General features: G+C 43.2%; 1 protein-coding gene and 2 non-coding genes across 3 annotated transcripts; all 3 read right to left on the bottom strand.

Annotated features, from left to right (window-relative positions):
* Positions 1-10,217: 10,217 nt before the first annotated feature.
* LOC101144197 (small ribosomal subunit protein eS1) lies at positions 10,218-15,399 on the bottom strand. Its single transcript, XM_004040485.5, has 6 exons — positions 15,134-15,399; positions 14,260-14,363; positions 13,688-13,875; positions 11,780-11,988; positions 10,569-10,678; positions 10,218-10,381 (listed from the first exon to the last, which is right to left on the bottom strand). Exons 1-6 carry the CDS (start codon positions 15,193-15,195, stop codon positions 10,260-10,262), a joined length of 795 nt encoding a protein of 264 aa, XP_004040533.1. The 5' UTR covers positions 15,196-15,399; the 3' UTR covers positions 10,218-10,259.
* On the bottom strand, positions 10,968-11,032 carry LOC115934455 (small nucleolar RNA SNORD73). Its single transcript, XR_004070249.1, has one exon. It is a non-coding gene; the product is annotated as a small nucleolar RNA SNORD73 (small nucleolar RNA).
* Positions 12,722-12,793, bottom strand: LOC115934454 (small nucleolar RNA SNORD73). The gene has a single exon (XR_004070248.1). It is a non-coding gene; the product is annotated as a small nucleolar RNA SNORD73 (small nucleolar RNA).
* Positions 15,400-19,644: the final 4,245 nt, after the last annotated feature.

Genomic DNA, 19,644 nt, shown 5'->3' with positions numbered 1-19,644 from the left:
AAATGAAATATTTGGTTGTCTATGTTTCACAAAAATTAACTAACAATACCAAAATATTGGCCTCTGGCTGAGCACTATGACTCACGCCTGTAATCCCAGCACTTTGGGAGGCCAAGGCGGGTGGATAACCTGAGGTCAGGAGTTCAAAACCAGCCTGGCCAACATGGTGAAACCCTGTCTCTACTAAAAATACAAAAATTAGCCAGGCTATGGTGGCACGGGCCTGTAATCCCAGCTACTGGGTGAGGCAGGAGAATTGCGCAAACCAATGGAGGTTGCAGTGAGCTGAGATTATGCCACTGCACTGCAGTCTGGGCAACAGAGAGTGACACCGTCTCAAAAAAAAAAATGTGTGTATATGTGTGTGTGTGTGTATATATGTACATATATGTATATATGTGTATGTGTATATGTGTGTATACATGTATGTGTGTATGAATGTATACGCATATGTATGTGTGTACACGTGTGTATATATACATGTGTATATGAATAGTGTATACATACATGTGTATATATACATATGTATGTATATGCATAGTGTATACATACACGTGTGTATATACATATGTATGTATATGCATAGTGCATACATACACGTGTGTATATACATGTGTATGTATATGCATAGTGTATACATACATGTGTATATATACATATGTATGTATATGCATAGTGTATACATACATGTGTATATATACATATGTATGTATATGCATAGTGTATACATACATGTATACATATGTATGTGTATATGTATATACACGTATACATGTATACATGCATGCATTTATACATATGTATGCACATATATATACATATACACATATATGTATACACATACACACTTTTTAAATATATACATACATATACATATACACAAATGTATATGTGTGTATATATACACATATATACTTACATATACATGCACATATACACATATATATACATACACATATATACGTATATATACATATATGTATCAAAAAAATAATAGGGCCAGGATGGATGTTATACACTTCTAGGAGCTGACACCTGCAATAATTTTTCTACCTTGACTTCTTTTTTTTTTTTTTTTTTTCTGAGACGTAGTTTCGCCCTTGCTGCCCAGGCTGGAGTCCAATGGTGCGATCTTGGCTCACTGCAACCTCTGCCCCCAGGTTCCAGCAATTCTCGTGCCTCAGCCTCCGAAGTAGCTAGGATTAGAGGTGCCCGCCACCACGCTTGGCTAGTTTTTTGTATCTGTATTTTTATTTTTGAGATGGAGTTTCGCACGTCAACCCAGGCTGGAGTGCAATGGTGTGATTTTGGCTCACTGCAACCTCTGCCTCCTGGGTTCAAGCAATTCTCCTGCCTCAGCCTCCCAAGTAGCTGGGATTACAGGTGCCCACCACCATGCCCAGCTAATTTTTATATTTTTAGTAAAGACAGGATTTCACCATATTGGTCAGGCTGGTCTCAAACTCATGACCTCAGGTGATCCACCCACCTTGGCCTCCCAAAGTGCTGGGATTATAGGCATGAGCCACCGTGCCCAGCCAATTTTTTGTATTTTTAGTAGAGATGGAGTTTCACCACTTTGGCCAGGCTGGTCTTGAACTCCTGTCCTCAGGTGATCCACCCACCTCACCCTCCCAAAGTACTGGGATTACAGGTGTGAGCCACCGCACCCAGCCCTACTTTGACTTCTTAAATGATCTTAGCAAATGGAAACTCATTACCCTTCATAACTGTCACACTTGCATTGCCTATCACAGCGTTATGTCAGAGAATTAATGACTCATTAAATTGGTATGACTGGATATTTAAAGATACTAAAGATTATTACTGAAATTTGGAGCTGTGTTAATAGGATTTTGGTTACATTTCTTTTTAAGAAATCATTTCAGAGATACATGATGAAATATTTACATTTGATAAGTTAAATTTGCTTCAAATAATTGGGGAGGAGAAATTGTCAGGAACTGTGCAGTGTTTGACATTTTACCCAACTTGTAAGCTAAAAATTTAGCCTGGCATGGTTTCATGGATGTTAGCAGAAGACATGAGACTTTTGGGACAGGAGCAAAACACTTCATTATAGCAAAAGTGAGAACCAGAGTTTCATGTTCTTATGTGTCAGTTTCCCATACCCCACCAAATCCCGAGGAGGTGATGCAAAGGGCCCATTATACAGTGAGTTGTGTGACAGGAGAGGAACACTGAGATCTACCACTTTTATAGCAAGTGGAAGCAAGCTTGCTTTTTTTCCTGGGGGAGACGTTACCTCATCCTTCAAGGTTGCTCACAAGGGTGCAAACACAGCCCTGAGAAGTGCCCAGGGTAAAGAACAGTCAAGGGATTGTATTCTTGGCATACTCAGCAAGAATGTGCAGAGACACTTAGGGTCTACAGCACATTGCCTCTGTCACTATTCACTCCTCAGCCTGACACATTCTTGGCCAAACTTAAATTTTTACACAAGTGTGCTACTCTGACAACCACTTCGATTAAGCTAACCAACAGAAGCCAGAACCAAATCCACTCGGTTTGTCTCACATGACGTTTAATTAAGTCTTTATCAAGACTCAAAGCAGCAGATGAAGCCAACCTGCAGTATTGATCTCAATCTTACTCTCCAGGGTCCCAGACAGCTTATTGTGAATAATCTCAGGGAGTACCAGTAGGTCTGATTTTAGGCAGCCATGAGGTATTCTAGGGCCAGGGTATTTTATTCATTAAGACCTGTACAGAGTTTAAACTGATCTGTTAATCTCTGGTGTCATTGCAATAATTAGACAATTGATGGGCCAGAAAGCGACCTCTGTCCTTAATGGGGAGACATCTCATGACCCATTTTTCTCCTACCCATTTTTCCCCTATATACAAAAATATAACCCCAAAGGACACAAGTCACTTTGGTTCAGGACTCGTTGCTAAACCTGATTTGTATCATCACATTGGTTAAGTCACAGGGGCAGTGTCACCAAATAGCTGCAGCTTCGGTTGCCATATATGGTATTACCCAAGGCCACTCAGGCATCAAAAGCATATGATCAGTCAGATTGAATCAAGGTTGTGTTGGTCCTGATGTCTCTATACATTCGAATTTGGGTGCTGTTGTTGATGGTATCAGGCACAGCAGAACAGTGCAGGACTGACCATGTTTATGAGAGATTTTCGTTTTCATAGCACATTTCATAGTGGTCTGGACAAGCCCAGCAGCAGGTCAGACTGTTAGCTGCAGCTGCCACTTGATTCAGGTAGTGGTTTTGAATCAAGGGCAGTGGTTCCAGCTGGGGGCAGTTTTGCCCTCCAGGGGACTGTCTGAGCCATTTTTATTTGTCACAACTAGAGGGAAGGTGCTACTGGCATCTAGTGGGTAGAGGCCAGTGTAACTGCTAAACAACGAATTATCTGGCCTAAAATATTAATAGTGCCAAGGTTGAGAAACTGACCTAGGGAACAAATTGTGCATTAATTATTCCCCTTCCAGCTAGGCATGGTGGCTGACACCTGTAATCCCAGCACTTCTGGGAGGCTGAGGCAGAAGGATCCCTCGAGCCAGGAGTTTTAAGACCAGCCTGGGAAATATAGTGAGACCCTATCTCTACAACAAATAAAAAATTAGCCAGGCATAGTGGCACATGCCAGTAGTCCCAGCTACTTAGGAGGCTGAGGTGGGAGGGTCAGTTGAGCCTGGGAGGTCAAGCCTGCAGTGAGCTGTGATAGCAGCATGGCACTCCAGCCTGGGCGACAGAATGAGACCCTGTCTTTACTCCTTAGTGTGGTCTAAGCTGTTTTCTCCGCAGATGCCAGGTTGTTGCCTTCCCTCCACTGACAAAATTAATACCTATAACACATTTTTCTTCAATCATCCCTTCTTTCATCCAGATCTTTTCTTTCACCTTCTTCTTTCACCCAGACCTTTTGTCCTGATTACTACCCAGGAGACAGTGAAATGGAGATAATCCCTTTCTGGGATTCTAGGACTGTCATATTCTGTGACCCAAATACTGGATAGTCAGGTGTGTGGAACAGGAGGAGGTGAGGGTGATATACTCAGTAACCTCTTTAATGCTCAACAATGCCAGCCAGTTATCTGCAGATGGTAGGGAGTGTGAAATATTCATCAAATAATCTCACTTTTGGCTCACTGCTGAGTGGCCTTTGTGAGAAAGGGCTCCCCACTGTCAGACTGCAAATAGTTTGGAAGACTAAGAATATGACACATTAGTTTCAAGAGCTATAATTGTATGGTCAAAGTCAGTTGGTCAGACTGAAACAGCAACGTCGTAGCCTAAGAAGGTCTTAACAGCAGTCAGCCCCTCCACCATGAGTTGCCCTAACAGGAGGCCAAATGGCCAGTGTAGTCAGTCAGTTAGGAGCAAGCGGGCCCATGTCCTGTATAATATGGCCTTATTTACCTCCAGACAAATGGGATAACTTTAGCAGGGGTCACCAAGACTGGCATGCATGAGAAAGAGTTCTTTACTGGGTGCCTAGTCCACCATGGTGGATGTGTTGCCATTGTGAGGACAATCCAGGTGATGCTGGCTTCATCAGCAGCTTGATTCCACTAGGTGTTATCAGTCACAGGTGTTATCAGCCCTTAACTGTAGTCATCTACATGAATGACCCAGATGTTCTGGTTGGCAGCCACAATTTATTTTCATAGTTTATAGGCTTAAAAGAGATGTCTTTAGTCTGCCTTTCAAGTGGCACACCAGATGTCTAGGCCATTAGTAACAGCCCAAGTCAGCAAAAACTAGTGTGGTGGCTCACACCTGTAATCTCAACTTTGGGAGGCTGAGGCAGGAGAATCACTTGAGTACAAGAGTTCAAGACCAGCCTGGGCAACATAGCGAGACACCCATCTCTACAAAAATTTTAAAAAGCAGGTCATGGGGACACACACCTGTAGCCCCAGCTACTCAGGAGATTGAGGTAGGAGGATCCCTGAGTCCAGGAGGTTGAGACTGCAGTGAGCTGTGATCACACCACTGCACTCCAACCTGGGCAACAGCGCAAGACCCTAACTCTAAAAATAATAATTTTTAAAATAGGGCAAGGTTAATCAAAAGCAGTATTGGCTATGAGAACTGAGTTCCGCCCACTGAGCAGGGACTTCATTCACTTTAGTTGCATGGCTAGCACTGAGGTTGGATTGCAACAGCAACACAATGGATACTATCAGCTTTCCATTCTGCAGAGCCATCAGTGAATCAGGTCCAATCATTTAGGAGACTTAGGTGAACTAAGGACCCCATTGACCCAACAGGTGCAAGTACGCTTCACGCAGTGGAGTGCTAGATAAAGTTTTCCAGAGTTTCTACTACCACTTCATGAAAAACCAAGATGATCCTACGGCTGCTACATCCCAGAACACACTGTTTTTTTTTAGCAGCAAGGCTTGTTTAGTGAGGCATGCGGTCTCCAATATCCAAAGCCCTCCAATAAGCCTAGAAGCAGCGAAAGATTAAAGAGATAGCAGTTTGTCCTTGACTGCCAGAGGGATTAAGCACTGTGACTCCATCCACACAGTCCCAAGAAACTACTTGGTGAACAGGCTCCTGAATTGTTTTGGAGTTTTATCAAACACTCCTGTTGGTGGAGGTGTGATGAAACCACAGTCAAGGTATGAGATTGAGAATTCTGAGTTGTCAAACAACTGGACAGCATCCTCGCTCTCATGTGAAAACTGTGGCCATCAGAGTAGAAGCACTTGTGTTTAAATACTGACACACACACACACACACACATGGCAAATGGCAGAGGAGTTTGTTCCATTAACACTTTTCTAAATACAGCAGTGCCCTGAATGGGAGAACCTCCTCTGAATACATGAAGTGCACAAGCATATACACATCAGTCTCACATTTAGCAGTGGAAAATAGAACGCTGAATTGGCCCAGAGGGACTCACACACTTAAATATAAAAATATTTTTGCCTGGGCGTGGTGGCTCAAGCCTGTAATCCCAGCACTTTGGGAGGCCAAGGTGGGCGGGTCATCTGAGGTCAGGAGTTCAAGACCAGCCTGACCAACAATGGAGAAACCCTGTCTCTACTAAAAATACAAAATTAGCCAGGCGTGGTGGCACATGCCTATAATCCCAGCTACTGGGGAGGCTGAGAAAGGAGAATCACTTGAACCTGGGAGGCAGAGGTTGCGGTGAGCCGAGATCGTGCCATTGCACTCCAGCCTAGGCAACAAGAGTGAAACTCCCATCTCAAATATATATATATATATTTTATAAATTTAAAAAACCTTTTTCTCCACTGCCAGTTTTGCCCAAACCCTGTCAGCTGAATTTGGATGCTTTATTTCCTTATTTACAGTAGGCACTGGCAAACTTTTCTCTGTGAAAAGCCAGATAGTTTTGGCCTTGTGGGCCAAGAAGCAAAACTGGGATGTAGGCATATAACAAGAGGAAACAAATCTCCACAAAATTATTAATGAAGTTCAAACTATCATGATAATAATTGAGTACTTTTTTTGTAATACAGATCTACTAATGAGGAAAAAAATGGAATTTTTTTCTTTTGGGATGGGGAATAACATTTCATTAAATTAGAGCTTAGTGATTCCCATTATAAAAATGAGTTGCAAATTTTCATCTGTGAACAGTGACTTGTAATGAGATTTTATGTATTTCTTTTTTTTTTTTTTTTTTTTGAGATGGAGTCTCACTCTGTTGCCCAGGCTGGAGTGCAGTGGCGCAGTCTTGGCTCACTGTAACCTCCACCCACTGCAACCTCTGCCTCCCAGGTTCAAGCGATTCTCCTGCCTCAGCCTCCCAAGTAGCTGGGATTACAGGAGCATGCCATCACGCCTAATTTTTGTATTTTTAGTAGAGACGGGATTTCACCATGTTGGCCAGGCTGGTCTTGAACTTCTGACCTCAAGTGATCCACCTGCCTTGGCCTCCCAAAGTGGTGGGATTACAGGCATGAGCCACAGTGCCTGGCCTGTATTTCATTTTTGAAGATGTCTTTTCACAGGTAAAATGTGTGGCGCTCAAAATGAGCGTGCTATCGCTGCAGTTTGCAGTGTGCACCTCAGTGTGAAGTGATGAGTGCACCACCTCAGTGTGAACTGCACCTGCACCACTGCAGTTGTAGTGTAAAAAGCAGCAAGTGGGCCAGGGGCTGTGGCTCATGCCTGTAATTCAGCACTTTGGGAGGCTGGGGCAATAGGATCCTTTTGAGTCCAGGAGTTTAAGGCCAGCCTGGGCAACATAGTGAGACCCCATCTCTATTTAAAAACAGATTAAAAATTTTTTAAAGCAGAAACACAATATTTAAAGATAAATGAGTATGATCATGTTCCAATACGACTTGATTTGTGGATATTTATGTTTATTTTGAATTTCATATAATTTTCACACGTAGTAAAATATTTTTTCAAATCTATAAAAATAGAAAAAACATTCTCAGCTTGCAGACTATACAAAAATGGAAACTGGCCAGATTTACCATAGGCAGCAATTTGCCAACTCAGCCTGGACTAAGGATTGTATCACATGGATGGTTAGCAATTATAACTGCAGCTGCTTTTAAGATCAGAGGTGAAGAAGTCGCTGATACAGAAAATCAGAGCAAGGACACAGAATGCCAAAAACTGAAATTTAGGAAAACTTTACCTGCAAAAGATTTTTTTTTTTTTGAGACAGATTCTGGCTCTGTCTCCCAGGCTGGAGTGCAGTGGCACAATCTCGGCTCACTGCAAACTCCTCCTCCAGGGTTCAAGTGATTCTCCTGCCTCAGCCTCCCAAGTAGCTGGGATTACAGGCCCATGCCACCAAGCCCGGCTAATTTTTGTATTTTTAGTAGAGACAGGGTTTTGCCACGTTGACCAGGCTGGTCTGGAACTCCTGACCTCAAGTGATCTGCCCAGCTTGGCCTCCCAAAGTGCTGGGATTACCAGCCTGGCCAACATGGTGAAACCCCATCTCTACTAAAAAATAACAAAATTAGTTGGGCATGGCAGCACACGCCTGTAATGCCAGCCTCTCAGGAGGCTGGGGCAGGAGAATCGCTTGAACCTGGGAGGCAGAGGTTGCACTGGGCTGAGATCGCGCCATTGCGCTCCAGTCTAGGCGACAAGAGCGAAACTCCGTATCAAAAATTAAAAAAAGAATATACTGCCTACGTAACACTACTTAATCAGAAAAAAACCCTAGTAAGACATATTCAAGCAAAATTACTGGATTTTAAAGAAACAGAAGGCTAGGTGTGGTGGCTCACGCCTGTAATCCCAGCACTTTGGGAGGCCGAAGCAGGCGGATCACAAGGTCAGGAGATCGAGACCATCCTGGCTAACACGGTGAAACTCCGCTTCTACTAAAAATACAAAAAAATTAGCCAGGCATGGTGGTGGGTGCCTGTAGTCCCAGCTACTCGGGAGGCTGAGGCAGGAGAATGGCGTGAACCTGGGAGGCGGAGATTGCAGTGAGCTGAGATCGTGCCACTGCACTCCAGCCTGGGCGACAGAGTGAGACTCCATCTCAAAAAAAAAAAAAAAAGAGAAAAAATTGGGGGGCCTCTACCCAAAATCGAAGACTTTTAAAAGAAATTTAATTATCATACTTTTCACTGGCAATGCTTTAAGTTATTTTTTAAAAAATGGGAGTAGCATATTTAAGATGCTCAAAGAGTGAGCCAAGGAGCTAAGGATGCAGCAAAAGTGACTATGAGATATAAAGTACTCTGACAAATTATACTCTCCATGGAAGAATAAGAACTTCCTAAGGAACCTACCAAAGAACATGCTTCAGACAACCAAAATAACTAGAGAGCCATCAATCTAAAGACTGGTGGTGGGCATTAAACAGTTACTTGTGGCCAGGCGCGGTGGCTCATGCCTGTGATCTCAGCACTTACTTTGGGAGGCCAAGGCGGATGGATCCCCTAAGGTCAGGGGTTCGAGACCACCCTGGCCAACATGGTGAAACCCCGTCTCTACTAAAAATACAAAAAATTAGCCGGGCGTGGAGGCCGGCGCCTGTAATCCCAGCTACTTGGGAGGCTAAGGCAGGGGAATCTCTCGAACCCGGGAGGTGGAGGTTGCAGTGAGCCACGATCACGCCACTGCACTCCAGCCTGAGGGACAAGAGCGAGAGGTCATCTCAAAAAACAACAAAACAACAAAATATAGTTACTTGTAGCACTGAGACTAAATGAAGGCTAAGAGGGAGAGTAGACAAGTGATGGCTGTATACTCAAGCAGTTCTGACACAGTGCAACTATGAAAACTTCCTAGGGGAAACTGGGACAAGCACATGCCCACAAAAATTGTAACTGTTTTTAGTAATTACTTTGATCTCCCCTTCCACACTCTTCCACATTTAAGAACTAGTGTCATTACATTAGCCCCACCCAGGTAATTCAGGATATTCTCCCTAGCAGTTTTTCCCCCTTTTCACATTAGTATGCACTTTCATTAGTGATATTGCTCAGCTGTTCAAAGTAAAGAAGCAAAAGCCCACCACACCTTGCTAATTCACCATGTTGGCCAGGCTGGTCTTGAACTTCTGACCTCAAGCAATCCACCCACCTCAGCCTCCCAAAGTGCTGGGATTACTGGCATGAGCTACGCATGTGACCTCTAAAATATATTTTATATGTAAAAAAGTTTTAAAAATTAAAAAAAATTAAATGATACCAATATATAAAAAATTCCTTTGAACTTTGCTATAAAGGGACTTAGTAAGGTGCTCTGGGAGGGTATACTAGGATTTGTATGGTGATGGAAGGGACAGCGAGGAATTGATAAAGGTGTGAATTGCTGAAGCCATGAGGCTGATTAGGCAAAAACAAAAAGGCTGTCTTACGTCTTAGCACAATCCATCCAGTGGTATGACAGAAGGCAGTATGATTAACACATGCATAGGTGGCAGAGTATAGGTAACAGAAATTTGTGGGGTTCTTTTCTCTGCTTTACAACTTTTTTAGTGATTAAAGGAAGCAAGGTTATCAGCTAAGCAAGAAATGAGAAAACTGAAGGCTTGAGAAGAGGTAGAAACTGAATGAATGAGTGACTGTAGGTGGATAGCACTAAATGCCCACTTGGTAACAGCTTCTCCGTCCCATTTCAGCTTCACAGTAAAGGTGCATAGTAGTATGTTTATATCCAATTTGTCTGGGTCAGAAAAGTTTACCAGCTGTCAAATTTACTGTCTAATACACCAAGCTGTCAGATTATTTTAAAAAAAAAAGAATGTTCAGAAGCAAACCATCACAAATAGCACTTTTTATTTGCCACTTTGAAGTCTGAACTTTAAACAGATTCTTGGACTGGTGGTTCATATCCATCAGCTCGTTCAACTTTAGCACCTGTCTCGTCCCCAGTGGCTTTTCCAGAACTACTGCCTTCACCATGAAGCTCCATGAGCTTTCCCACTAAAAGGCAAAAAAAAAAAAACAAAAACAAAAACAAAAAACCTGTTAGTATATCTTGAAATAATGGTCATCACTACTATGCAAGCATGACAGGAAGAAAAAGAAGGCCATGATATGGCCCCACACTCCTCCTCCACCCAAAAACAATGTATTTGGCCCTACAGGAATCATGTGATTTCTCACTTACATTCAAACTTGGGCTTCTTCAGCATTTTTACTTTTCTAACGAAGACATCATGGAGAGGATAAATAGATTGGCAAGCCTTTTCTATGTCTTTTCCAATGCTGTCTGGAATCCTGCAAACCATAACAGTAAATTTTTTTCTAAAAGTCCTAGTTCTCAGATATAAGATAAGCCATTTCCTTTAACAGTAGAGAAGCCTTGGAATAAACCTACACATAACACCTACCTCATTTAACCTGCATAAATCCTCCTGTTAAGATAAGCCATTATTTACCTTTCACATGTAAAGGATAGATGATGTGAATTACATAGCTAGCTAGTGGCAAAGTTAGTAGAGTCTTCTGAGTCCAAGCCTTATGCTTTTTCCATTACACCCTCTTAGCTAACTGTATATTGCATGGGAACATCAGAAAAATGTTGTTATCACTGGCCATCATCTGGGACCGAAACTTTTTTCATCACTTATTCCCGTGCATCATTAATCATGAAAGGTTTTGTCTATTCAGTGTATTTTTTCTTTGTGTGTGTATATATATATACGTATATTTTTTATTTTTTGGGATGGGGTCTCCCTATATTGCCCAGGCTGGCCTCAAACTCCTGGGCTCAAACAATCCTACCACCTCAGCCTCCTGAGTAGCTGGGACTCCAGGCACATCCCACTCCACTCAACTTATTCAGTGTATTTTCCAAGTAGGGGAAAAACATTTCCTGTCCTTCAACTCCATCTACTGTGAGACAGCTTCGTTCAAAATAAATAAACACGAAAAAATTGTTATCATTTACAGAGTACTGGCAGATCACCTGAAGTCAGGAGTTCAAGACCAGCCTGGCCAACATGATGAAACCCCATCTCTACTAAAAATTTAAAAAAATTAGCTGGGCATGGTGGCAGTCCCCTGTATTCCGATACTCAGGAAGCTGAGGCTCGAGAACTGCTTGAACCCAGGAAGCAGTGGTTGCAGTGAGCCAAGGAGGATCACAACACTGCACTCGAGCCTGGGCAACAGAGCAAGACTCTGACTCAAATAATAATAGTAATAATAATAATATTTACTGAGTACTTAACACTCTTTCACTTAAAGAGATATAGCTAGAAGGATTCACAGACAGGATTTCAACAGACCTTTACCTTGTCTCATATGCTTTCTCTCATCTCAGGAATAATCCAATACTCAAGGTTGTGTTGTGTGAGGAAGTAAAGAAACACTTACAATTTATTGACCACTTCTTTCAAGTCATTTGTCTGCACCTCTCGGGTCATGATTTCCATCATCTTCTTCCGGATTTGGCGGACCTGTTGGTGCTGAGCATAAGAGGTCTTCCGTATCTGATTGTTGCGTTTTTTAGTAAAACCAACACAGAACAGACGAAGCAAGTAACCATCGGTAGTCTTGACATCAACGTGAGCTTCAATCATTGTCTGGAGAAAAAAGATACCGTCAGATTTAACAGGTTTTACGTTATCCATTTATCCCTCAAGTTCTAATTTTAAAAAGCTGGATTGTCAAACACTCATTATTAAAGTATCCTAATATAAGTAACATCTCTTAAGTTTACAGAATTAACTTCCTTGAACTTACCAAGTCACCCCCAAATTCTTACCCAATTAAATAACCAGGTCCTCTCAACTGCCCTCCCTCCTCCTTTCTACCCTCCATTAACACTACCACTATCTTGATGGCATCCAAACCCACATCCATTGCATATACATATACCCCTTTAAACAGCTCATACCCCCTCAAGTGTAAAACTACACCAGAGGAAAATAGGTCTGAGAGGATCCATGGTATTCTATGGTATGAACATCTACAGTGATTATGTCATTTTTCAAAAAACTGTGTTGTAAATAGGTGACTGCTATAACTCTAAATGCACACTTTGAAAGACGTCTTTTATGTTCCAAACTAAAGCCATGCTGATGATTAAATACCCAATTTCAGAGCTAAAATATAATTAAAAACCCCTAGTTAGTGGTCATATTATTGCCTAAATTGAAAAAACAAAAACCATCTTGGGTAGTGATGAAAACTGATTTATCTTGTTTGCATTTTGTAAATTTTATACCTTAGTATAAAAAAAACCTAATCAAATACAATTTACAACTAAAGGACCTTAAAATATTTCTAGAAATGTAAACCATAAAGCCTTAGAGGAATGTCAGGATAAATGTAACGGTATAATCAGTATGTATCATTTGGGACTGAAACATTTTGTCATCATTCATTCCCACATACAAAATATTCGAACTGTGCCAGGTGCAGTGGCTCACGCCTGTAATCCCAGCACTTTGAGAGGCTGAGGCGGGCAGATCACTTGAAGTCAGGAGTTCGAGACCAGCCTGGCCAATATGGTGAAACCCTGTCTCTACTAAAAATACAAAAATTAGCCGGGCGTGGTGGCGGGTGCCTGTAATCCCAGCTACTCGGGAGGCTGAGGCAAGAGAATCGCTTGAACCCAGGAGGAGGAGGTTGCAGTGAGCAGAGATGGCGCCACTGCACTCCAGCCCGGACGATAAGAGACTCAATCTCCCAAAAACAAAAAACTCCCACAAAATATTCCAACTGGATAGTTAGCCAGACACATCTGAAATATTTTCATTTCATCCTCACAATTCAATAAAATGACACTCTTATCTGCACTTTACAAATAAAGAAACCGAGGCTTAGAAAACAAGTTACTTTCCAACGAGAACACAATAGGGAAATGGAGCCCAGATTTTAACCTCACTCCAGAGGCTCTGCCACAATTATGCTCTATTGCCACAGTTAATCAACATTCACTCAATTCTGAGGTCAAAAAACATCCTTAAGACAGGCAAAACCGCCCACCTGCACCTAAACGTTCCTCAAAAAACCACTAATCTATGCAGCAAGAAAATCTGACTTTGATGATACACCACTATTAAATCTTAGATTTAAATAGTAAGTAAAATATGGTGTGGCAACCCCAGAGTTAGCACTCAACAACGGCAAGAAAACAAAAATTTAAAATCAACTTTGTGGACATTTCACTGGTCTCAATAAATAAATAAAATGAACTTGCTCCTTCCGGTCATCAAACCATGCTATCCTTGGTCAAACACCCATAGCACAACCACTCTAAGGAACTTTGGGTCTCACCTGCCATTTTTTGACCATGGAACACATTTTGTCACGGGTAAGATCCATGCCATGGAAGTTAGTCAGGCAGTTTTTACCCTGAACATCTTCAGTAATCAGCTTGAATTTTCTAAATGCAACTTCATCATTCTGCAAATCAGCAAGACTCACTTCAAACACACGACCCTTGAGACCATCAGATGCAATTTCTACAAAAGAAAAAAACAAGTATCTTAACATTTAGGAACCATATAAGCAAAGTCAAGCCTGTAAACTGAGGGTAGAAATTAAGTTAATGGTAAATTATAAAGACCTTAACCTTTGTTATCAAATCTATCCAGACACCAGTGACTTACTGACAGTACTTATTAGAAGCTCAGAACTACCCATGGCACATTTTCTTAATTCAAAAAGCACCATCTTGCTTCTCCAAGTGCTGTACTAAAAATGATCACCACAGGTGCCAAGGCTGCAACCAAGAGCTGACATTTCCTTAAAGTCTCCCACCACAGGACCAACAACAGACCAAGATGCCTGCTACAATATACAAGCGCCAACTTAAGGAAAATACAAACCAAGAATAAGCTACTTACTGGTTCCTTGGGTCCTGGTGACGAGCGTCTTTCCAATATTTCTTATATTGAACATAGCAGGTGCTTTCACATCATACCAATCTTTCTTAGAAAATGGATCAACCCTGGATTTTAAGAAGATGCTTAAGTTCCATTGCAGATCAATTCTTACTGTATTTTTCACTGTTAATGTTATTTCCCATTAATATTTTAAAAAGCTAACCGGCAATTTGATACCAAAGTATATCTCACAGTGAGGTGAGGGGAATAAACATAAATCTAGCTCTTCCCACTGTACGTTTCACTGCATGCATCAGACTTTGAAAGGTTATGTCCACTTCCCACCCTCATCGGTCCGTCCACTACACAGGCACTTAGAATAACATGCATCGGTCCTTCCACTACACAGGCACGAGTAACATGCAATCTCATTAACTTTGCTGGCACGTAATGGCATGTACTGGTAACTAAGAGCCTGCATGGCCTCAAAGCTTAGTAGCAGCTCGCAGATTCCAGCGGGACCAAGCAAAGGCGAGATTGACGGGTCCTGAATGGATAGAAGGGTGCTTTCCTCAACTCCTGCTGTCGCAGTGCCATCAAACACTCGCAGAATTGAGGCAGCTCGTGAGCCCACAAAACTAACATTCCAGCCGAGTCGCGGCGGCAAGCCGGCTCAAACGCGACGCGCGCAAGGACCAGAAGGCCTGGGAAAGGCAGCCGACCTGCCGCTACTCAACACCGACCCTCCAGGCCGCGTTCCTGGGTGCACCAACCCGCCACGGCCCGCACAATCCGACTGGAATCCTCGCCATCCGGCCTACGCCGCGATCTAGGACCAGCCCGCCGATTCCAGCAGACCCCCAAAAAGCAAAACGCCACGACAGTCGCCACTTACACTTTCTTCTTGGCTCCCTTTTTGCCGCCTTTCGTAAGGCGCTTGTTCTTACCAACCGCCATGGTGCTGGTCAGAGAGCCAAAAGGGCGGAAATGGGAGTCGCGCGAGAACTTAGGCGTACGGGGGCGGGGCACGCCGTCTACGTGACCTTTGCCCTGTTATTCTTCCGGCCTCAAGAATTCCGCGACAGTAGACAGCGCCACTCCTTCTATTGTGGTTGCGACAGCGCCATCGTGTGTGGGGAGGCCGCGCGGCATGCCGCGGGCTCAGTGGAGGCTGCGCTGTGTAGACCAAGGCGTCGGTGGCCTGACGTGCAGTCGTCTTGTTACCTGTGGTTTCTGCGGCTGTGACGTCGGGAAGTAAGTTTCTGTAAAACGAGACGGCCACTCAACATCGTTCAAAGCTGAACTCACCGTCTAACCCCCAAACCTGCTTTTTGAGAGCATTGGCTTTGGAGTCAGTCAGCGGATCTGATTCAAATGCCGGTTTCAACAGGGCTTTGCTTGAGACCGACCTCTCCACGCTTGTTTCCTCATGCGTAATATGGGGGTGATAAAACGGTCGGCTTCATGAGGTTTCATAGGGCTAAATGAGCATCACTCCAGAGACGCTAGCAACGTTCTGCTTGTTGATGTGGGTGCTGGTTCATCTCAGGTGTTGTTGCTTTGTGAACATTCACTAAGCTTTACGCTTATTTGTGTCCTTTTCTATATGTCTGTTATATATTGATTAAAAGGTTTTTTTAAAGTAGAGTGAGACCGAACTCGTTGGCTCACACCTGTAATCCCAGCACTTTAAGCGGCTGAGGCAGGGGAATCAATTGAAGCCAGGAATTGGAGACTACCCTGGGCCACACAGCCAGACCCCGTCTCTACAAGAAAATGATAAAATTAGGGCGTTGGCCGGGCGCGGTGGCTCACGCCTGTAATCCCAGCACTTTGGGAGGCTGAGGCGGGCGGATCGCCTGAACTCAGGAGTTCGAGACCAGCCTGGCCAACATAGTGAAACCCCATCTCTACTAAACATACAAAAAATTAGCCGGGTGGGTGCCTATAATCCTAGCTACTCGGGAGGCTGAGGCACGAGAATCTGAGCTCAGGAGGCGGAAGTTGCAGTGAGCCGAGATCGCGCCATTGCCTGGCCAACAAGAGTGAAACTGCGTCAAAAAAAAAAAAGTGAGATCTCCAAATGTTTCCATTTTTGCAACTAATCCAACCCCCCTCCCCCATTTTTTTTAACTGTAGGGGTTAACAGAGCACATCCTGGCAAGGTGTGGCTGGCTAGCTCAAGTGTGCAGCCCTCGGAAAGCATCTGGCCCATACAGGCTTGGTACTCAGCCAGTGGTGTGTTGAGTTCCCTTCTCTAACTTCCCCTCTGGCAGAAAACCCTGTGACCAAGACAAAAACCAACCCTTACTTACAAGGCCCCCTGCAAGCTTGTAAACTTACAATCCCTTCCAGTCCTGCTAGCCTCCATCCCCTACCTCCCACTACACCCACCCCTCAAGACAACCTTCCTAAACCTCTAGTAGGGTCCTGAAATATTTCAGTAATTCCATAAATCTCAGTTGCCTGGAGGATAAATTCAAAGTCTTAGTTTCATAATAGTATGAATGTACTTAACACTACTGAACTCTACACTTAAAAAAGGTTAAGGTAGCCCTGCCAGGTGTCTCAGGCCTGTAGTTCCAGGTATTCGGAAGGCAGAGGCAGGAGGATCACTTGAGGCTAGGAGTAGGACTCCAGCCTGGGCAACATAGTGAGACCCCATCTCTTTTTAAAAAGATGGTTAAGATGGTTAATTTGGCCAGGTGTGGTGGCTCATGCCTGTAATCTCAGCACTTTAAGAGGCCAAGGCTGGAGGTTTGCTTGAGCTCAGGAGTTTGATACCAGCCTGGGCAACATTACAAGATCTCATCTCAACTAAAAATAAAAAAAAATTAGCCCAGCATGATAGCTCATGCCTGTAGTCTCAACTACTCGGAAGGCTGAGGTAGGAGGATCCCCAGCACTTTGGGAGGCTGAAGCAGATGGATCACTTGAGGCCAGGAGTTCGAGACCAGCCTGAACAACATGGTGAAACCCCGTCTCTACTAAAAATACAAAAATTAGCTGGGCGTGGTGGTGCACACCTGTAGTCTCAGCTACTCGGGAGGCTGAGGCACGAGAATCGCTTGAACCTGGGAAGTGGAGGCTGCAGTGAGCTGAAATCACACCACTGCACTCCAGCCTGGGCTGGACAGAGTGAAACTCCAACTAAAAAAATATATATATATGTATGTATATGTATATATTATGGGCCCCAAGTCTGCCTACTCCAGCATAAAAACCAAACTTACCTTCTTCCTGGTCTGATTCCTCTTTCTGCCGAAGAGTGAAAGCCACAGGGAGAGACCTTAATGAAGTCAGCTGCATCTAATTTATTTTAGCAGCACCAGCACCTAAGGGATTTGTCAGAGGTCTGTATTTCAATCCTCAACTTTGTTTTGTAGTAAAAGCTTTAAAAATTTTCTATTAATATTTTTCTGACCCTTTACATTAAATGGTGCAATCAGCAGTTTTAATGTAATTGTGTTGAATAAAAGTTAGGGGGTGTGAAATTAGTTTATTGGGTCTCAACCATCATTTAATATTTTCAGATAGAATAAAATGGAACAGGCCAGGCATGGTGGTTCACGCCTCAGCATTTTGGGAGGCTGAGACGAGTGAATCTTTTGAGCTCAAGAGTTGGAGACCAGCCTGGACAACATGGCAAAAAACCCTGTCTCTACAAAAAATACAAAAATGAGTCAGGTATGGTGGTGACTTGTGGTCCCAGCTACTTAGGAGGCTAGGTGGGAGGATCGCCTGAGCCCGGGAGGTTGAGGCAGCAGTGAGCCATGATGGTACCACTAAGTGAGACCCTGTCTCTAAAAAAATAATAATAAAATGGAACAGAAAAATGTCTGAATACATCAAACCTAGTAAGGTGTCAATATTGTTTCATTGGCTGGGCGTGGTGGCTCATGCCTGTAATCCCAACACTTTGGGAGGCTGAGATGGGCAGATCAGCTGAGGTCAGGAGTTGGAGACCAGCCTGGCCAACATGGTGAAACCCCGTCTCTACTAACAATACAAAAATTATCCAGGCATGGCGATGGGCACCTGTAATCCCAGCTATTTGGGAGGCTGAGGCAGGAGAATCACTGGAACCTGGGAGGCGGAGGTTGCAGTGAGCCGAGATTGCGCCACTGCACTCCAGCCTGGGTGACAGAGCGAGATTCCATCTAAAAAAAAAAAAAAAAAAGTACAGTATTATAATCTGTACTGGGATACTGGTATTGACTGGAAGTCATTATGTGGCACATAATTGTAGTAGACATTCAGTAACTTTAACTTTCCTTTTCTCTGTTCCCCAAAATAAATATAAGATTTATTATCTAGCTTTCTCTCCACTGCCCACTGACATTTATATCAACATCTCCCTGTCCTCAACCTTGTGATAACTTTATGTCGAGTGTTGCTCTTGTTGGAGTCATTTCCCATCCCTGCCTCCCCTGCAGAGTTTGTCGTGATTGCCAGATAGGAAGAAAGAACTTGTTCCAGGATATAAAGCAAGAGGATTGAGAACAAAAGCTGAGATTAAATCTGTACATGGTGATATTAGTGTCATTATAAAAGTACAGAGGTACAACCAAACTGGATTCCTTCATACCATTGCTGTTCCTAAGCGCAGCACACGTCCAGGGCAGGGGCACTCCCTTTGCTTCACTATCCACACTGCCATCGTTGTTGCTGTTTTAACATGGGAATTGAAACCACTGCACTTCAGTGTGGGTGACAGAGAGACTCCTTCTCAGAAAAAACAAAAACAAAAACAAAAAAAACACTGCTCGTACTCTAAAAGCACAAGTGCTGGAACTTTCCTTCTAGTCAGCAACATTTCACAAAGTGAAAATCTAGGGCTAGAATCTAGTACAATCACTATTTGGTATCATGTAGGTCTAGGTTCAATCCCACCTTATCACATAGTTTTTTTTGTTGTCATTTTTGTTTTTAAACATTTACTTTAGGTTCAGGGGTACATGGGCAGGTTTGTTATATTGGTAAACTCATGTCATGGGGGTTTGTTGTATAGATTGTTTTATGTAAGGTACTAAGCCTAGTACCCACTAGTTATTTTTTCTGATCCTCTCCTTCCTTCCACCCTCCACCCTCCATTCTCAAGCAGGCCCCAGTGTCTGTGTTCTCCTCTTTGTGCCCATGTGTTCTCATTATTTAGCTCCCACTTATACACTTATAAGTGAGAACGTAGTATTTGATTTTCTGTTCCTGTGTTAGTTTGCTATGGATAATGGCCTCAAGCTCCATTCTTGTTCCTGCAAAAGACATGATCTTGTTCTTTTTTTATGGCTGCGTAGTAGTCCATGGTGTGTATATACTACATTTTCCTTATCCAGTCTGCCATTGATGGGCATTTAGGTTGATTCCATGTCTTTGCTATTATCACGTAGCAGTTTGACTTCACAAAAA

This window comes from Gorilla gorilla, chromosome 3 (assembly GCF_029281585.2).
Source record: "Gorilla gorilla gorilla isolate KB3781 chromosome 3, NHGRI_mGorGor1-v2.1_pri, whole genome shotgun sequence".
In the NCBI taxonomy this organism is placed as follows: domain Eukaryota; kingdom Metazoa; phylum Chordata; class Mammalia; order Primates; family Hominidae; genus Gorilla; species Gorilla gorilla.
Note: the sequence above shows the minus strand (reverse complement) of the source record. Positions and strands in the feature narration are given on the sequence as shown.